The sequence below is a fragment of the Mastacembelus armatus genome, chromosome 12, assembly GCF_900324485.2.
Source record: "Mastacembelus armatus chromosome 12, fMasArm1.2, whole genome shotgun sequence".
Classification (NCBI taxonomy): Eukaryota; Metazoa; Chordata; class Actinopteri; order Synbranchiformes; family Mastacembelidae; genus Mastacembelus; species Mastacembelus armatus.
The window spans coordinates 4,815,342-4,836,054 of record NC_046644.1 but is presented as its reverse complement, the minus strand read 5'-3'; the positions used below and the strand labels follow the sequence as shown (position 1 = coordinate 4,836,054).

The 20,713-nt window shown below is 39.2% G+C and overlaps 1 protein-coding gene across 3 annotated transcripts; it reads left to right on the top strand.

Annotated features, from left to right (window-relative positions):
• Positions 1 to 1,445: 1,445 nt before the first annotated feature.
• sh3bp2 (SH3-domain binding protein 2) lies at positions 1,446 to 20,117 on the top strand. Of its 3 annotated transcripts, none has more exons than XM_026297680.2 (13): positions 1,446 to 1,550; positions 14,392 to 14,531; positions 14,626 to 14,728; positions 15,295 to 15,412; positions 15,624 to 15,691; positions 16,458 to 16,543; positions 16,630 to 16,710; positions 17,041 to 17,725; positions 18,055 to 18,178; positions 18,364 to 18,419; positions 18,829 to 18,904; positions 19,031 to 19,090; positions 19,218 to 20,117. In XM_026297680.2, exons 2-13 carry the CDS (start codon positions 14,396 to 14,398, stop codon positions 19,359 to 19,361), a joined length of 1,737 nt encoding a protein of 578 aa, XP_026153465.1. In that variant the 5' UTR covers positions 1,446 to 1,550; positions 14,392 to 14,395; the 3' UTR covers positions 19,362 to 20,117. The 3 variants fall into 3 exon arrangements, with proteins under 3 accessions (XP_026153465.1, XP_026153464.1, XP_026153463.1); XM_026297679.2 differs by lacking the exon at positions 1,446 to 1,550 and adding an exon at positions 6,770 to 7,166 and having other exon boundaries at positions 18,058 to 18,178; XM_026297678.2 differs by lacking the exon at positions 1,446 to 1,550 and adding an exon at positions 6,771 to 7,166.
• The last annotated feature ends 596 nt before the right edge of the window (positions 20,118 to 20,713 follow it).

Here is a 20,713-nt window from a genome sequence, read left to right as displayed (position 1 = left end):
CATGGGCAATTAAGCATTACTAGTAAACCTAACCTGCATGCCTTTTTTACCGTGGGAAGAGAAACAAAGGGGCAATGTGCAACTCCACACACACACGTCAACACTTCCATAAAAGTATTACTGCTGGGTATTTCGATTCTGTCTATTCCTTCTCTATTGTTGCCTATTACCTTGCACTCCACAAATTGTATATAGAGTTTTCTAGTCTTATCTCCCATTTAGGGCTTTCAAAATTCATGCCTTAATACGCAAACTCATCTTGATGGCACTAATTTTATTAACGCAGCGCCCATTTCCTGTTTGACCCGTGCCCTAGCCCGTAGTAGGAGAAATGGAAAATGCAGCCATAGACAGTAAAGAGAGCAGCAGCAAACAAATGGAGAAAGAAAAAGGTCTGAATGGTAAATTCATTTACAAAACTGTGTCTGCAGATGCTTAGCAGCAGCTGCCACATCCATACCTTGTGAAAGATTGTTGTCACTGTCAGGGCATGTTGTTCAGAAAAAGAGAGCTGTCCTGTCATCTGCAAATGTGAACAGGCTTGTCTGTTTGAGCAACTGGCTCAGTGCGAACAAAGAGAAATAATGGGAACTTGTGTTTTTTCTATGTTCTTTTTGTCCATGTTTAATAGACATGAACTAGGTCTTTGAAACATGTCTGTGTTCTTTATGTTCAGGGTGGTTTCACAAATGATAAGCGTACATTTACATAAAGCATCCATACAGTGTCCATGCCCATGTTGATTAGAGTATTAAAAACTTGAAAGGTATTCATTGAAGGTACATTTAGAACAGATAAAAATGTGCCATTCAGTTGCGATTAATAATGAGTTAACTCATGACAATCATGCGATTAAACATTTTAATCAATTGACAGCCTTACTTCCTTTAAAAAAAAAGTGTAGGCTATCTTTAATTTTAATTTTTGTACACTGTGAGAGCTTAGTAAACCAGAGTCAAATTTACTGTTTGGGTGCACAAACTTGGCCAAAGAGGCTGATTCTGATTGATGCTATATACAGTCACTACGATCAGAGTTAGTTTGACTACATAGATATAACAGCAGGCCTCAGGTTAACTAGTGTGTGGGGGTTGGCTGATGACATACTTGCTGAGGAGATGATGAGTCTGCATTGTAAAGGGGAAGCTATTCATAAAGTACTGGCTACAGTCATGCAACCAGTGAAATGTGATGCATATAAAGATTGTCACAATGTTATCACTTCTTTTAAGGATTTTAGCAACAAAAACTAAGCAAAAGTAAGAGAAACATAACAGCTTATTATGGTTCATGCAGCCAAGAAGTGGATTTGATAGTTCATTCTGGTAAGCAGGACGTTGTTTCTTTTACTGCTTTTAGTGGTTTGCATGTCTGCCTGTCTTTGTTTGTATGACTGCCGCAGTCAGTTTCTTTTGTGGTTGAAGGGAGGGTGTCGTGACACTTCACACATGCCAGGAAGTGAAGGGGGCTGTAGCTGAGCTCTGAAGGGATCAAACCACAGATGATAAAGAGAGAGACAGGAGCTACACAGCTGACGCGGCACTCTATGGGTATGTTTGGTTGAAATTTAACAATAGTTTATTAAAGATGTGCACTGAGTGGACTGCTTGGCTTTGTCAAGAATGTGTTAGAACATGGCTGCAATGCTGCTAGGTTTCTTTAAACAGAAAGAGAGCAGAACATAGATCAAGTGCATTCTCTACAGATATGCAAGTCATTCAGATAACTTTTTTTTTTGGTTTGTATGCTGCTGCAGTGCATATAGTGTGTTGCTTTTAGTCATTTTTGTGAGTGAATTTGTGGAGCCAGAGAAAAAAGCTACACACCTGAAGATCCTGAAGGCTCCTTGAAGAGTTGGGCTGGGCAATAATTTAAGAATTTAACTTAATATTATTCCATAATCTGATTTTGAAAATCATGGTAAAATTTCTTCATTTCAAATAAATGAATAGTATGAAGCTGCAATTAGAATCTACTGGATAGTTAATGAAATTTTTAATGAAAGTTTTGTCTGTGCTTTGTTGCTGAACACTGCAGTACGTGGTTTACTGTGAATATGGTGACAGATATGTTGTAGATTATAAGTGGATTCTTGATTCCAGACAGAAATAAACAATTTGCTAACTAAAATAGCACAGAGGCTGGCAGACTTTCTTAGCTGTAGCTTGCCAGTTGGTTGGTTGGTTGTAACTTCCTAGAAATGAGACAGGTGTTACACCAGCATTACCAGTGGATGTGTCAGTCTCAAACAGGGCTTTTTCTACCTTAACCGGCCCACATAGCTATGTAATTAAAGATATGCCAACATGTAGGCACTAGACTGTATATGTTTATTGCAGTACTTAAAAGTATACAGGCTTTTAGTTTTAGTTATGTGTGTTTATTGCCAAGCTACAGTACACTGTGCTGGTAGCACCACTGTGGGGTAGTGCTGTGCGGATTTTCTTTTCAGTCTTTCATGTATTTTATTGGCTAGTTTGTGGTAAGAAGGTTATAAACCTTTCTTTATTTCATTACAATGCACAATTAAATTATTGTCAAATATTTAGTGACATGTAGTATTGGCCTTTTATCAACATGTGGCTAATGAGTTAACTCATTAAACTTTGCTGCAGCAGTATAAATCCACAAACTCCAACCATTTTGAACATCAAGTTTAAAAGTCAAAAGTCAAAAGTCAAAAGTCAGCTTTATTGTCGATTCTTCACATGTTCCAGACATACAAAGCAATCGAAATTACGTTTCCCTCCATCCCACAGTGAAGACAAGACATATAGTAAAAACTAAACTCAAATTTAAAACTAGACATAGTTAAAAAAAGAAATAGTAGACATATCTCTATATATAAACATCAATAAATAGACATTTGAATAAGTTTGTACAGTAGAGGACATGGTAGTGCAAAGACAGTAGGGTCATAGTAGCATCAGAAGTATTCAAATGACATTCAAATGATAGTGCAAGACAGTTTGATCAAATTCTTGACCATTGGGGACAATATGTGCAACAATGTAAAATGTGCTCAAAAGTCCATTTCCTAGCTTTCAACTGTATCTCACAGTCTTTAGTCTTTAGTCAGGAGCTGGTTCGTTTGAGTGCATACTACATGATGAGCATAATACTTTGGCATCCTGTTTCATAACTTTTGAACATGATGTACTTCAGCTGGTCCTGCATTTAAGCTGAATGAGCACAGTTATGCTAAGATTGCACTGTGATATCAGCCTGATAATGGCCTGAACCAACAGAAGTAAAACAATTCAATTGTGTGGTCATCATTTTGTAGGGCACCTTACGATTTCCTGAGAATTTTTTCTGACCTAGTTTGATACTTTTAAAACGTGTCTATGATATATAGCTCCTTAATAACATACATCATGCATGTCCTAATGACCTAATGTGACCGGAACAGGCACACTAAGAAGGAAGAGAAGGAGGGAGACGTTAAAAAAAAAGGCAAAGAGAAAGGTGAAGGACATCTATACTCTATGCTACTACAGTGGTCACTTTGTGCTTCCATGTTGTCAATATGCAGGTCTCTTTCTGTTGTAAGACAAACAGTGATCACATAATGTCGGAATAGATGTTTGTGTAACGCCAATGGGACAACAAATGGTTGTTTATTTTTCTGACACACTGCTGACATCACTGCCAGTTGAGTTCAGTCTCTATGTGATAATTACAGTATGTGGTCTTTATCAGTGAAGGAGCCCGTATGAGCCACCTGTTACATGGTGTCTGGAAACTAACTTAAGGCGGCTCAAAATGTCCAAAAAGGTTTTGCTCTGACTCATTCTTGCTCTGTTGTTTGCTGACAATCAAAGATGGTGATATTAGACTAGGCAGCTGACTCAATGCAACAGGAATTAACAATCGTATCTAATATGAATCTCATGCTTTATCACATACTTCACTTTGTATAGCTGCAGTTGTGCAAAGGTTTGTTGCTGTCTCATTCACTGTATATGATCTGTATTTGAATCTATTTTCTTTCCTGAACATAATTGTTTATTCATTTGATCATCTGCCTGTTTGCTCTAGATCTTGTGTGCTAAACTACCAAGCTTGTTATTGCAGTAATACATCGTCAAGTAAGGTCTGAAAATCATAAAACCTGAAGTTCTTCATCATCAATATCCTGCAGAAAATTCTTTGCTCATTTTGTCCACATGATGGACCTTTAGAAAACATTTCAGACTGACTGATAAACCCCCCAGCTGCTGCATTTACCTTACTGAAATTTAGATGAGCAGAATTATCAAAAAAGGATGCAGCAAGTACAGGGCACAAAAGATTCACAAGGACTGATAAAGCACTGAGGTTCTTTTTCCACATAATCCGCATAATCTCTCATTTGTATAAGTGGAGAGTGGCTTTGTTGAGCTTTTCCATAACCTTTATATAGGTTATAGAACAAGTCAGGTTTCTGCAGCAAATGCACAGCAATGGCCAACTGGAATATGGCATTTAAGCAGTCTTACTCTTTATTCTTTAGGTATTTAGCTTCAGCTTCCAAACACCCATGATTCTCTTTACTGACAGTATAAAAGTGTTGATACATTTTATGATGGTATACTGCATCATATGGACTCCAAAAAAATGTAATTAGACTAAGTTAATCCCTTGCTATCATTATTATTGAAAATTTCTAAATTGTTTTGTCACATCAGTAAAATAACATTGTAATGTGCCAGATTATTACAAGATAACCCATGTTTAGATAAATTACTGCAAGAGAGCCTGCGCTCACATACTAAATTTGCCATTGCTGCTTATAACACCTCGCATATATAAATATAAATATATATTGAGCTGTCATGTGCTCATATATTTTTTCATATATTGTATTTGAACTTAAGGGACATAGACTGCAAATCATCTTCATGCTATATGCTCTATCTGCAGGATTTTAATTGCCTACATGTAATAATGCTTAATTTACTGTTTCTGACAAATAATCAAATAAAAATAAATAGGGTGTATTTATTTAAGACGCATAGATTTTTATATTATTTATATGCAAATGCAAAAAAACGAATGTTTATACAAGATGCACAAACAATGGTGAAAGAAGTATAATGTACTAAAAGTAGTCATTCTACAGAAGAACTGGTTCAAACTGACATAAAAACATAGTCTTTTGAAGTTCAGTCAATAGTTCACGTACAGTATGTCTCCACTGAAGCCATTCTCAATGTGCAGGCTTGGTGACAAGTGGTTTTCAAAGCAAACTTGAGAAATACGAAGCCTTTTGAAAATATATAAATTATCATGCAGAAAAGCTGTATCTATAGGGAAAGATAGTATCTTCAGTAATTGCAGTTGTTATGATTTTAAAAAGGCAGACACAGGTTCTGCTTATTCAGTATTATTTTACAAAAAAGGGCCAATATTTCTCACATTGTGCCAGGTATGTAAATTTATGAGCACAAATGTTGACATTAGTGTGAAACTGCTGGAAAATGCATCAAAAAATCATTGCACTTTCTTAATGAATGAATGTGCATTTTAAATCTACATAGGAAGCAGGTCTCCTTTCAGAGATAGCCATGTTGTGCTGCCATGTTTCTACAGTAGCCCAGAATGGACAAACTAAACACTCCCTCTAGACAGGGAATTGCATTTTGTTTTAAACGTGACGGCCCAAGTACCCTGTCTTGGGCCTGGCAAAGATGGCGTGGGATGTGAAGGGTGGTCAGAAGGTTGCATTCTGCAATCTCACCTCTAGATGACACTGAATCTTTCACACATTGCACATTGAAAAGGAGTATCTAAAATTTGTGGTGTGGAGATGTGACTTATAAAGTACGGTTTAGTCATTTGAGGTTTTCAGTGTTCTACAAGTTTAACTACCACTCATCTTCTACATGAACAGTATTAGGGTATTTTGGATGATACAATTGTTACGACTCTTTTTGTTTGCAACAATAAGCATTTTCAGTTTACTAGATCTCTGATTCTCGTAGCAACATCAGCTAAAGGTCGACATAGTGTTCAGAGATGCTTCATGCCAAACTGACTTTCTGAGAGGTTACTGTGAAATACTTTAAAATCTTTGGATAGAATTTATGGTGACAGTGGAAAGGAAAAACCCCCTTTAACAGAAGAAATCTCCAGCAGAACCAGGCTCAGTTTGGGCGGCCACCTTCCTCGACCGGTTGGCATGAGTGGACAGAAGAGAGAGAAAGTGGAGGAGAGAGAATCCAGGGTGTTGACATGCTTTCTGGTGAGATGATCATAAAAAGAAATCTGTCAGATGGGAATTTACAGTTTGGAAACGATACTTCCGATATCAGCTGCACCTTCCTGTTCACAGTTGTACAGGATGTGTAGGAAGCTGCCAAGGAAGTAATTTGACTACAAGAAGTAATTTGACTACAAGACATTTACAAGACAGGTATAGACTGACAGGTATAGACTAGTATGTTTAAGGACATCAGGAATGACATCATTTGCAGTACAATAATACAATTCAGTATTCACATACTAGAAACTAGCAATGAAAGTTGATCTGCAGCCTCACACAGGAATAGTTCCAGGTGATATTCGTGTGTATGAATGTGGGTGTTTGTGTGTGCTCTTGACCACCGTATAGTTCCAGATGGAAAGTCCCCAGGTCTCTTTCTTAGGTCATGTTAGCTATGTGAGACAAGTGTGTGTAATAATGTGGGTTTCATCCAGTAGCCACTCACAAACTAGCTCTGAATAAGCAGGAAGGAACTGCGACTGTGAACCAATGAGAAGCTAGGGCTGGAAGAGGCGACCCCTTCAGGAAATGACTGGAGGAGTATCAAGGTTTCAGAGCACAAGCAGACTTCCTAATTGACACAACTGATTGTTCTATCTACATTTTTTTGTTTTTGTTTCAGCCTCTGTTAATACCGTTTATTCTTCCAACCTTTGTTTCATTCATTTATGCTCTGATTCGGTTCTTTCAGTCTAACCTCATTCTAATCTAAACTCTGACTTGATCTGTTCTACCTTGTCTATTCGAGCGTGCATCCGTACTCCTTTGCTACACGCATTGAAAAGTATGCTGGTCTGTTGTGCTGTACTCCCGCTGTCATGTCTGCTGACATGTCCATCCCGTCCATGAGGAAGAAGTCATTTGCGCGGTGCTCCAAGCCAAGTGCCAGGATGTGTATTCGGGAACAGAAGGGTATCATGTAAGTTTGGACTCTACCTTCATTCTGATGAGCCTGGCACACTTTGTGTTGTCATCATCTTTTGATTTTTCTTATATCTCTTCACATGTATTTTTTTGTCTCGTATCATGTGGCTCTATTAGCAGATGAGTTGCCTGGAGGTTTTACTTACCTGTCCTAGTTTGGTGACCAGTTCTAAGACCTGTTTATAGGAATGAAGGGATTTCTTGTCACGTTTCTGTCTTTATCCGGTTTGGAGATCTTTTTTATTAACTTTGGTATCAGGACTGCATTTCAGACCCATTCAGTAGGAGATTTATGTCATCTGTATTGGTTGTTTCTCTCCTATTATAAGAGGTCAGTGATGAAACAGATTTCACATGAGCTTTGTTTTTGGCTGTGTATCAAAGTCTGAAAGCTGCAAATATTAGTTTGAGAATATCATCGTGTAGTTATTTTTATCTGTTACATTACATTTCTAGCCACATTAGAATTATTATTTACCTTTGTGCAAAAAAAATCTTCACTGGGAAATCAGAGAAACAGTTTGGTTTTATAAGCATTAAATATGCCGGATTTACAGAATACACTGAGATACAGTATATAATATAGCAGAGCAAAAAGCAGAATGAAGCAACATGAACCATAAACCAAAAGGAGAAAGGAAGCCATTAAAGCCATTAAACCATATTGTTATAGTATACTGATCTGATCTTTGAATCTTGAAGGCCTAAGTACAGAAACTGAATGCATGCAAACACAGCAAAAAGACATTAAAACACACACGTGTGTGCAGGCTGTGCAATGAGATGGGATCATGGCCAATTGTAGGATCTGGGCATATGTTGCAGCCTTAACACAATCTGAACTAATTATGGCATCTGCCTAGTTTTATCAAAAGGGACTTGCACCCCTAAATGTTCTGCAATAAAATCCAACTTAATTATAGAAGTATTAGAAGTATAATAAGTATCAAATTAAAAGTACTTATTACACAGCACAATGCCCCCTGTGACTAATTGTATTGTTGTATTGTGGTATTGCTAATACCACAGCAGCATGTACGTATTTTAATTGAGTTGCTGTATATTATAGTGTAAAAGCTAACAGCTTATAGTGGGGCCCCACTTAATTTTTCTAAGGGGTCATAAATTCAACATGTTGGAAAAATGTTTTATTGAATTGTCAGATAAATGTATGATAAATAAACAGTGTATTCCATTTCTGAAAATGACACTGTTGGCAAGGAAAAGCAATAAAATTTAAAATATTTGTAGAGGATCAAATCATAGTGCAGTGTGACAAAGCCTTGATTTGATTTGGTTCAGTTTTTCAGTTGTAGTTTGTACTCAACACTGGACTGATAACTAAGCCTCATGCAGTGCTTTTTCCCCCTCTGAGAGATGTACTTTTTATTTTCCAGTGAGATGGTGCTCCAGGGTCAGCTGTCAGTTGTTACCACAGTAGTTAATCTGTAGGGTTCAAGTCAGCTGCATACGACAGGAAAGGCACCATTTACAGGAAACGTTCTTGTTTTCGACCCTGTATTGAGATAAAGGAGGAGGGGGCATGCAGTCAGAGCAAAATCTCAATGCTTTCTCGCTCTCACCACCTTTCCTTCCCTCACCACCTCTCTCTGCTTCTTTATCTCTCTAGCTCACTTTCAGTTTTGGTTTTCTTTGTGGGTTTTATTTCAGAAAGAAAACGGAGCTACAGTATGATTTTTAATCTTTCAGACATCTTGATGCGGATGTGTGTGTGTGTACGTTTATTGTACAGAGGGGTTTTGCAGCCATTGTGGAAGTGTGACGGCAGTGAACTTCCTGTGGGGTGGCATTGTCATATTTGGACTCAGGAAGTGATGATACGTAGAAGAAGCCACAGGTAGAGAAAGCGGACCTGGTAATACTATCTCAGCTTTCTATAAGGCACCATTGCAGGTGTGTGTGTAAACTAAAAGTTGACTTTGTGTTTCTGTTCTGTTTTTGTATTTTTGTGCATTGGGATGGAACCAAATACTCCTGCAGTAACCTGTAGCTATTTTATAATGCTTCTTGGACCTTCATTATGCTAAATTCATTTAGTGTGAAAGCACCAGCACTATACTATACATGTTTTTATACACCAAATACAAAGGATACACCTTGCACACCAGAGAAAGCTTTTTGGCATTGAGCTGATTCTTTCAAAATGTTACTGTCATAAATGAAGTCTGTGTGTTTAAAGATTCATGAGATTGTTTCTCAATCTGCGTCATCCACATTTTTCATCCATCCATCCATTATCTATACCCACTTATTCCTATTTCAGGTCACAGGGAGATTATTCAGACAAGTTGGAGCCTATCCCAGCTCTCTTTGGGTGAAAGGCAGGGGTCCACCCTGGACAGGTCACCAGTCCATCACAGGGCCACATAGAGACAAACAACCTCACACACTCACACTCACTCCTATGGGCAATTTAGAGTCACCAATCAACCTGACATACATGTTTTTGGACTGTGGGAGGAAACCAGAGTACCTGGAGAAAACCCACACAAGCACAGGGGGAACATGCAAACTCCACACAGAAAGGCCCCTGATGGGTTTCAAACCAGGAACCTTCTTGCTGTGAGGCAACAGTGCTAACCACTCGGCCACCATGCTTCCCCATCCACATCTTACTGTATGATTTGTCTGAATAATCTCAATAGGCTGAGGTCACCTGCAACATGTGTCAGATAAGGCTGTATTATAGCAACAGTTGTGGACAACTGTAGCATTCTTTTTGCCAGAGGCTTTTTTGTCTTGATGCCATTCGGCTATAGGAAATTTAATCACAAGGTTTGTACATTTTCACATCATTTGGACTCAGCATTCAATTGTCTTCAGGTTAATGAACTCATGTATTGAAATTAAACATAAGTAAATTTAAAGGCATCATATGGCTAAAACCCATACAAGTCAGCCAAAGCAACAAAAATAACATGAAAACTAGTTATTTATTATTATTTATTACATTCATGAAAAAAGAGAAATTCACATATTTATAAAGGGGGTTCTGATAGTTTCCCTCAAATATTATATGTACAGTATTTGTACATTGTGTCACAGCCTTGTTAATCTTTAATCTAACTACAACAACTAAACCAAAACAGGAAGAGGAAGCACCCAAGTGTGCAGATAAACTCCTAACCTGTTTTCCCACACTTTCAATTCTGTGTAATGCGTTCACATCTATAAAGTTGCAGTGAAAATGTGAAGCAGAACCAGTGAAGGACCCATTGTGGTCATTTGGCTGGGGGAGGGGACAGGAAGCATGCCCCAGATAAAAACACAGTCCTGCGAACAGCGTCTCTTTCCTGGGCAGGATGGACGTTTCCCTGCAGCTGGGTGAGCGGTAAACCTTAACCTTTGCAGTTGCCTGGGGTTGCGTCTGTGTGGGTGTTCGGGAAGCAGAGGGGGCTTGATGATCACATCTGAGCCTACAGTGCACACTGTGCTTGCTGCTCAACAAGCACATTGGTTAGCCACACACATTTTTTAGCAGACACCTGGTACTGTTGATATCTGTGTCATGCCACAGGTGGTGCTCAGTGACATATACAGATTTAGAAATTTATTTTGATGAACCAGTGTGTGAGATAATCTCATATTTCAATGCTATCAATGCTTCAGTACTTAGAAGCTGCCATAGCCCTCTGTTTGGCAGAGCTTGTTAAGGAAGATCTCATTTAAAATCAAGTTTCCAGAAGACAGTCATCAAAATATATGTTTAGGTAATTAAAGTGATGAAAAGGTTTACGTCTTGTATTGCCCTGACACTGCCATGTGGTAATTAGGAAATTTAACAGGAATACTGTCCTGTGATGTGATTCAGCAGGGGTTTTCCATCACACAGCTTTTGGTTTCCGTTGGTCTACAAAGGCCCTGCCTTCATCCTGCTGTCTGTTTTTGTAAAACTAGGACAGTCATCCTAATTCTTTGTTAGAGATAAGCACATGTACTAAGTTGTCACAACAGTGTGACAAGAGTGTCATAAGGAAGAGATTTATAAACTTTTCTCAGAAGAGACATATGTCATTACATAGTAATGTGTGTGCGTGTGTGTGTGTGCGTGTGTGCACAAAAGTAATTTCTTAAGACTATTTTGGGCCGGTTAGTGATTTTGTTTGTGCATGCAGTTTTTCAGCACATCAACAGTATTCTTGTGAAATTTATGACATAAGAGCCACATTTGGGGAAGTAAATGTGAATGGTGGAAAGTTTCATTTGGCAGCTTCTTATGTTGGTGGCTTCATATTTACTGAGAGAGGAAACTAAGCTTCAATACCCTGAGATCCTGTAACTGTAAGAAACAGTTTCTATTTCACAGTTCTGCCGCAGTAAAACAGAGTACATGTGTGTAAATGAGAGGGACTCAAGTATAACGGTGAGGTTACAGGGAGTAGAGGTGAAGAAGGTGGAGGATTTTAAGTACCTAGGGTCAACAGTCCAGAGCAACGGAGAGTGTGGAAAAGAAGTGAAGAGACGTGTGCAAGCAGGTTGGAACAGGTGGAGGAAAGTGTCAGGTGTGATGTGTGACAAAAGAGTGTCAGCAAGAATGAAAGGAAAGGTGGACAAGACAGTGGTGAGACCAGCAATGTTGTCTGGTTTAGAGACAGTGGCACTGAGAAAAAGACAGGAGGCAGAGCTGGAGGTAGCAGAGCTGAAGATGTTGAGGTTCTCTCTGGGAGTGAAGAGGATGGATAGGATCAGGAATGAGGACATCAGAGGGACAGCTCATGTTAGATGGTTTGGAGAAAAAGCCAGGGAAGCCAGATTGAGATGGTTTGGACATGTTCAGAGGAGGGACAGTGAATACATTGGTAAAAGGATGCTGAGGTTAGAGCTGCCAGCAAGGAGGCCTAGAGGAAGACCAAAGAGGAGGTTCTTGGATGTAGTGAAGGAGGACATGAGGAGAGTTGGTGTGGGTGAGGAGGATACAGAGGATAGGGTTGAATGGAGGCAGATGATTCTCTGTGGTGACCCCTGAAGGGAGCAGCTGAAAGGAGGAGAAGAAGATTCAATATTTTCATTCTGAGTGACCTGACAGCAGAGTTTATTTGTCTAAACAAGACAGGATTGTCTTTTTTTGTTTTGCGCTGTTGTTATTTCAGTATTTATAACTACATATGTATGTTTCACAATGATACCAGGACATTTCATTAACAAACCTCTCCGTATAAGGGATCTGCAAGTTAAAATGAAATACTGATGAGAACTACAGCAACAGGCAGTTTCCTATAGAAAACATGAAAATGCTGAGATGCAGAATCATGTCGTGTTGTTTTAGTCTGGTTGCTCTGTGTCTGTTCTGCTATATGTAAATGAGGACCTGAGAAAATTCTTATATGGATGATAAGTAGGTTGTGACCGCTGACCTCACTCAGACTGAGATGTCCTTAAGTTGCAGTTAATCAGTGTCTGGACTAATTATCAGTAAATATTACATCAGACAAAAAGACATACCCCATGATGTCATTCTCACACACAGAGACTGGGGCACTCAGAGGTCAGAAACAAGAACCAGCCCCACCCTGGTGACTTACTGTGTCTCAGGCAGCATTTTTTTTCTCTCTGTTTAATTAGCTCTCTGTTTTCCTCCCTTTCTTAGCCCAGTGCCTCAAATTTTTGTATTTTTTGTTAATTCTCGAAAACTGATGCAATGGTGCTCTTTTTGCCAACAGTGTGTTAACATTTTAAGTCAAAATGAGAGTATGTTGATGAAACATTTGATTGGAGTGTAATGAGAGTGGCATCAGTTAATTTGTTGACAGTGTGGTCCACGTCAAACTGAAAAGCCCAAAATGTTATAGATTTCCATTGGCTAAAAAGTATTTTATATAATTATTTTTATGACCACAGGTCAATATTTCCACTTTACCAACACTTAGTCTTATGATAGAGCTTAAAAATGAATCATAGATCAATTTTTAAAGGTGTGAATGATGTGATGATCATTTTTATTTGCATCGCCCTTCTAAGAAATGTAAAAAGCACATGGACAGATTGGTATAGCTTTTACATTGTGTTGTGACTGACGTATCTGTTGAGCTACTATACTGTGGATGGGGAGCTAATTGCAGACAAGCTAGCCAACTGGTAGGAGTTAGTCATCTCTGTCAAGTTCTCCTCTTTCAAACTTTGCAAATGATCTTCCATCTTTTTTGAGTTTATAAGCAAGTCCATCACCATCACCATGAATGCCTTCAGAGATATACCATCCTAAAGTGTTTGTTGTTTTCCTCATTTGTACAGTTCATTGCGTCACACTCCTCTCTGTGATGGCAGGCATTTCAAGTAGGCTTGTGGCCATTTGGAAATACTGCCTATACATTTTGCAAGAAATCATAGTAAATACTAAAAAGAAGTAAACACACAAACACATGATCTTTCTATACCCTAACTCCAGGGTCTTGACCTCAAAAACAGACTTTAAAGATCCCTTGATGGTATGAGGACTAGCCAAAATGTACTCTCAATGAAAAATATTCGGTCTAGGGTGGTTTTGAACCAGTCTTTGCCAATATAAACTTGATTTGATGTAGGTATGTACACACACTCTCCCTGTCTCGCTCCCTCCGAGGTCATTAGGTGCTGCTGTTAAGTGGAAGTTTCATAGAAACAGATGAGAGGATGAACAACTTCACTTGGGATGTTTATTTTAAGTATTGCTCTCACACACACAAACATAAACACACCAATTTCATTTCATTTCAAGTCTTGACCGTCGTAATCAGGAGATTACGCGTTTCCTGTCTGGACTGATTGTGTGTGTCCATGTATGACTCTATGTGTGTCTTGCTTTGAGTGTGTTTATGTGCAAGGGAGGGCTGGAGAGATAGAAATCAACAAAGGCATTCAGAGAGAGAGAGAGAGATTTGCAACAGTTTGAGTCTGGTTAGCTGTGTTTTCAGTCTGCTCAGCGCCTGAGTAATGGACCTTCTGCCAGTGTTAGCTTCTACTGTCAGCTTGCTTAGAGAGAGTGCTGCTCTTCAGAGCATCAAAGGGAGGCTCTACAGGAGGTAGGCAATATCTGAGCAGGTCACAGCTGATTGGTTGTCAGATGTTGTCATGTATGTTTGTGTAAGCATTGTATTGAGGGGGATAAGATTTAAAACCTTTTTGATTTCTTAAATCAAAATATAATTAAACTAAATCCAGAGATGCAAAAGTAAGTACCTGTCCTCTCATCTTCTCTCCCCTCCTCCTCCTCTCTCCCGTAGAACCATGTCATCTCCAGAGGTGTGCTGGCCGATGCCGATGCGAGCCATTGGAGCTCAGAACCTCCTCACCATGCCAGGAGGAGTGTCCATAGCAGGCTACCTCCACAAGAAAGGAGGCAGCCAGTTCAGCCTAATGAAATGTAAGTTCATATTAAAATGGTTAGTATGATAAATGGAAAGGATATTAGGAACATCTGACTCTATGATGTTATCTCTCTCTTGCCTTTCTCACAGGGCCTCTGAGGTATATCATCATCCACAAAGGGTGTGTGTACTACTTTAAAAGCAGCACCTCTCCTGCACCACAGGGGGCATTCTCCCTCAATGGCTACAACAGGTCAGTGAAAATTCTGTAGCCTAAACGGGCCACAGTTATATAAGCCTTATCTGTTATTCATACACACATAGGCTCCCACCAGTGGCAGCAAGCTACCATACAAGAAAGTGCTGGCCTGACAATCAGGAAAATTATACTTCAACATGTGTATGACAGGGGCCAGGGATCAAACAGCCAAGCTTGTGATAAGTGGATGGCCGCACTCCCTGCTGGCACACAGCTGCTCTAGAACATAGTTTACATACTCAGCTACAGTTGGTATTTCCATGCAAATGTCCGAACTGGGAAGTAGTACACTTCTTTCATTAAGCTGAAAAGTAGATGCCAACTATATTCCTCTTTTTAGAGAGGAATCAAAATTTGACAAATTGGTTGTCTCTATGGTAGAGAACATTTACATAAAGTTATGCTACCTTTTCCTTTTTGAGTCGTGTAGTAGGTGCATAGTGGTGGGCAACACCAAAGTTTTTCAAGGTTAAGTTCACAATGATGTTCACAGTATTGATGATTTCCCTCTGGATAGGAATATTTCACAGCCTAACTCTTACATCCTTTCACTTCCACAGAGTGATGAGAGCAGCAGAGGAGACAACGTCCAATAATGTGTTTCCTTTTAAAATTGTCCACTTCAGTAAGAAGCACAGGACATGGTTTTTCTCCGCAGCCAGTGAGGATGAGAGGAGGGTGAGAACGGCACTACTCCAGATACATTTTAAATCTGAATATGAAATATCTGTCTTTATCAGTCCAAACACAAGTTTGTAATAATACAGTTGAAACTGGGTTTCAGTGGTTTATAGTGTTTATGGTGAAATCCAGAAATCCAAAATATACAAACAAAATATACCACTCTGAACGTATTAAAGGAAGTGTTTCATGTGTTGCTGTCTTACAGAAATGGATGCGCTACCTGCGGAAGGAGATAGATCACTATAATGACAGAAAAGAGTCTAATATTCCAAGGTAACTTAAGCACATCAAATTATATTTCACAATGCATGTAGTCTCTAAGCATTGTTGTATGTATCCTGTCATATGCTAGTCCTACTTCTGTCAAACTCATTCACACCATGCCTTATAGAGTAAATCACAGTTCAGGATACAGTAACGCAGATTTATGTCACTGTATCGGCGTTAGCATTTGGCGTCACTTAGAGCAGATGTTCGTTCATTCATTTGACATATGTCACACCTTCTGGAACTGATTAAAAACATAAGCCTCGGTATGACTGTGTATTAAAAAGCATCAAAAGTATATAACATACAAATCCAAAGCACAAAGGAAGAGAAAAGAAAAATGTAATGTAAGAAATATACAGTATGTACAATACACACACTTTGCCTTTCTCACAGACTGACAGCAGCCTTTGTCAATGTGATCTCAGTCACCTTTAGTGTTTGAATGAAAACTAATTATTGCAGATTGTAACAACCCAGTGCATCTTCATAATGGCACTTCAGGTTTCCCCCCACCAGGAACTAATTCTGCAAGCTAATTTATAATTCATGTGGCAAACTGAAAGGTCCTGTTGTTCTTGATTAGCCCTTTTCATTTAGGCCACATGCTGGTCCTGGGAAGTGGGACATAAACAGCTCATTTAATCCCTTTTCATTGCATTGATAAGATTTTTTCCTTATATTACTTAAACTGTACAAGTCACTTTAAACATGATATGTGAATTGTTTTTCCTGCCATATTTTCATGATTTTCTGTTTTTTGTTGCTGTAGTGACACAGATTCAGATGCTGACAGCTTCTATGGCACAATTGAGAAGCCCATGGAAATCAAACACCTTGTTGATAATAGAGAAGATGGTAAGACCACTTTAATGCATGAATATAGAAAGTGCATGGCATAATTATTAGTATTATTAAACTGCTGTACCTCTTCTTTACATCAGTGGATTATATGGAGGACGATGATGATGACGATGAAGAAGACTATCTGAAGCCAGACGGTGACTGTTTGCCGACCTCTACAGGTGACCCTCTCTGTAAATTGTACAAACTAGAAGTGCCTTGAATTAAAAACAAGCAGAGGAAAAAATGATAAATACAGGAAAACTTATTTAAAAGGAGTGGAAGTGAAGATCAAATATGATTTATCCAACTGAGATTGCACACCTAAAAACACCAATTAATTCTTAATGTTTAATTTATTTTCCAGATCAAAGAAGTGATATTATGGAGCCTGTATTCAGTCATTATTCACATGCATTGTGTTTAAGGGGAAGAGTGTATAGAGAAACAACAAATGAAGCTTTACTTAAAACAAGAAACCAGTCTGATTTTGCTTTTTCTTACTCCTTCAGATCGACCCTTGGGTCCACCACCCTCATACCCTCCTCCCCCAGTGCCATCAGGGCTCCACAAAGGTCCACCTCCTCCCATTCCATCACAACCCACAATCTCAAACAGCTGGGTCTCCAAAAAACCTCTGCCATCTGTGCCCCCTCAATCCATAATAAAGGACCCTAACAAAGTTCCACCTCCTATTCCCTTTGCCCCCCACCTATACAACAAGCCAATGACTCCCTCCACTCAGCCTCCTTCTCCCCCCAATGTGAAGAAAACACTTCAAAGCAGGACAACATCCCTGGGGGGTCCTGGGAAGGACAAGAGAGACTGGAGGTTTCTGCCTGCTGTCTCCATCCAATCCCCTGCCACTCTGCCCATCTGTGACCAATTAGAGACCAGAATGGCCCTAAATGGTCCCGCACACCTCCCCCTTAATGCTGGTGGGAGCCAGTCGGTGGGCAGCAGCCACCATGCAGTGGTGTGCAACTTCCGCATTAAGTCAAGCCTACCTATGCCTCATTCCACTAACACTGGAGGGACCACTCTCAGACCTGTGATGTCAGACTCCTGGTCCTTCAGCCAGACGTCTTCCAGTCCTCCACCGCCTGGCCACCCTCCGCTCTCTCCCAAACCTCCTGTGCCAAAACTCAAACCATCACTGCCTGCAACCAAGCCCAAGCCGTCAGGAAACCCATTTCAGTAAGATGCACTCCAACACACAAAAAGTTTTGCAAAATACTGTCACTAATTCAATATTAAAGATTTAGACTTAGATTTAGACAAGAATTAAAGACTAGAAGAAGGGGGAAACTGCAAGCCTAGACCCAAAGACTAAAAAAATACATATTACAACAGCTCAAAGCTGGCTGATTTACATGCTGTGTCTGACATACAGTTAAAGTATAGAGATAAAAATGTAGAAAAGAAGTTGGAAAATGTCCATTAATAAAAACTAGAGCATTAACCAAGCAAAAATAGTAACTTTAAATTTAAAATACCCCTTAGACTAAGACACTTTTTTCCACCAGAAGAGCAACACCGGAAGGCCAGAGTTTCCGCTCAACAGGACACGAGGTGCCCTCAGAGTCCAGAATGAAACGAGACTTGGTCACACATGGTGGAGAACACGATTCTGATGACGACTACGAGAATGTAAGAGAGATATATTGTCAAGTGGCATGACTCTAAAGTTACAGTGGAATATTTATTTAATTTTGTTCAACTGGGAAACCAGTGTCAAATCTGAATGCATTTCTTAGTCTTAATAATCTTAATAATTCTGTGAGCTTATGTTGTTGCTTCACTGAACATGTTTTTCATTTTGTTTCTGTCCGCAGATACAACTGCCAGACTCTGTTTTTATCGACACTACCGAAACCAGCTCTGTCGAAAGGTATGACACATGGTTGTTTTTAGCATAAATAACAGTTGTGCTGTTGTCTGCTCTCTACAGTGTTATATTTATCTTTTGCTTGATACATTTCTTTTACTGAAATTGTTTTTATTTATCTTATTTATGAGGTAGTTTCTCATTTGTATTGTATGAACACCAGTAAATCTAAATGTGAAACACTGGAAGGAGAAAACAAATGTATTCTTTCTTATTTGCACCAGCAGTTCATTACAGTGCATACCAGTATTTTACTTTTAATCCACATAAATTGACAGAAAAAGACATTTTAATTTTAACAATTGCATTTACCATAATACTGTATTTATTTTGTCTATGGTAGCATTTGTTTATGCAACTCTAAAAGATTTCATGGATAAGCTGTGACCTGTGATGATGTTTGTACCTCCAGGTTATTCAGAGAAAGTCACATCCATCCACAGGACGGACTTTATGGCATCAGGAACTCTGGAACCAAAACCACCAAGGTAAAATGAAACCTGCTGTGAGCAGTAACTAAAAACAACATAAAAAAATATGGATAAATACTCTCTTATACTACATGATGTTTTGGTTTGATAACAAAGTCATTTCTCAATAAACGTGTTATCCAGGTGCTTGTGGTGTGGGACGTCAGTATAGGCAAAGCTAGAAACTACAGACTGTTTGAGGAGGTAAGAAACTTGATTTTGTCTGTGTGACTTTATTTAGAAAAGTATAATTGTTTATGTGTGGAAAACAGACATGATGACATTTGCAACCCAGTAATAAAGTTTCCGTTCATTTTGCACGTCTCGACAGGGGGAGTATATTTTTCTGGAGAGAGAAGTGACCTTCCCCTCTCTGTCAGCTCTGATTGAACACTACCACAGCAATCCTCTGCCACAACACGGCTCACTCTGCCTGCAGAGGCCCTACACAAACACTGAGAATCTGATCATCTGAAACCAGTGCACCCCAAGGGAGAAGCACAGGGAGTCAGGGTGTCTTGCCAACTTGATCCTTGTCTGTGAAGATTCTCAGTCGTCCAGGGGCAGTTATCGAGAGGTTAACTTTTCCAGCTTTTCCTCAGACTGATGAAGCCACTTGGACATGCAGTCGAAACATTTCGACCTAAAAACTGAAAGTCCAGTTGCCATGACTCAACCTCTAGACTTCATCCTTGTCCACAATATGAGGAGATAAACTCACACAGATGAAATAATACACAATATGACACAATAGTGTGTAAGTGATCATACCTCTCACTGTTCAGTGAAAAAGGTAACTGATCCATTGTCTTGATCCTGTTGTTTCATCAAAATGTGTCATAAAACCTCATGGTCCACAGCAAGTTTTAATTCAAACTCTTAATGGAACAATATTCAACTTGCTAAGTCAAACTCTGCCTCCTCTGTGCTGTTACTGTAAATACACACTTAATATTTATGACAGATTTTAGTTATGACAAGGTTATACTTTAAAGTCTCCAAAGGACCAAAGCTATTGCTACTCCATGCAAACTGTGATGTGCTGGTGATAACACGAGGGATGAAGCAAAATCCTAAAGTTGGATCGAGATGGCTGTGACATATCTCGTCCACACAGAGGCACTGTGACACAAAATAACAGCTAAAAAATATCATTCCAACTGTTGATCCAAGTTCATGTAGCATCTGTGTCATGTGTTCACCTGAGATTCATTTGGGTCAGTGTCACTATCCACACTTGGCTGTAATTTAATGAAACCTTAATAGGCTCAACTACAAAGCATTACACATACAATCACACGAATAATATTTAAACTGAATCTAACAGGTCATTAAGTTCAGTTGATCACTGCACTGGTGTAAGACTGTAGTCGTGCTGTGCTCACACAGTGTGAGTAAACTTCGTGTTGACACACCTGAGACAGGGAATACACCAGCCTACTAACTGGTGGAGCATGACATGAACTCAAACTGTTCAAGACCCCCACTCCAAATGTTGATATTTGAACAGACCTGCTATCTATTACCCAGTTTCAGGACAAAATCACACAGAGACCTGTCAGCCAACCAGATGCAGATAAACTGATAATCTCAAGTGTCCAGGTCATGATTAACAGTCACCATCTCACTGATGTAATGTGCAAAACACATGCATATTCTCTATTTCTTGTTGAGTCCAATAAGTATCATTTTGATTTACGCCTCCCAAGGACTTGTAACACTGTGACACTGCAGTACTTGTAATGCTCCATAAAATATTTAAATATTTCTCCCTTCAAACTTTCCAGTCAACCTGTCTGTCCATCAGGAAATTGTGCTTGAAAATGT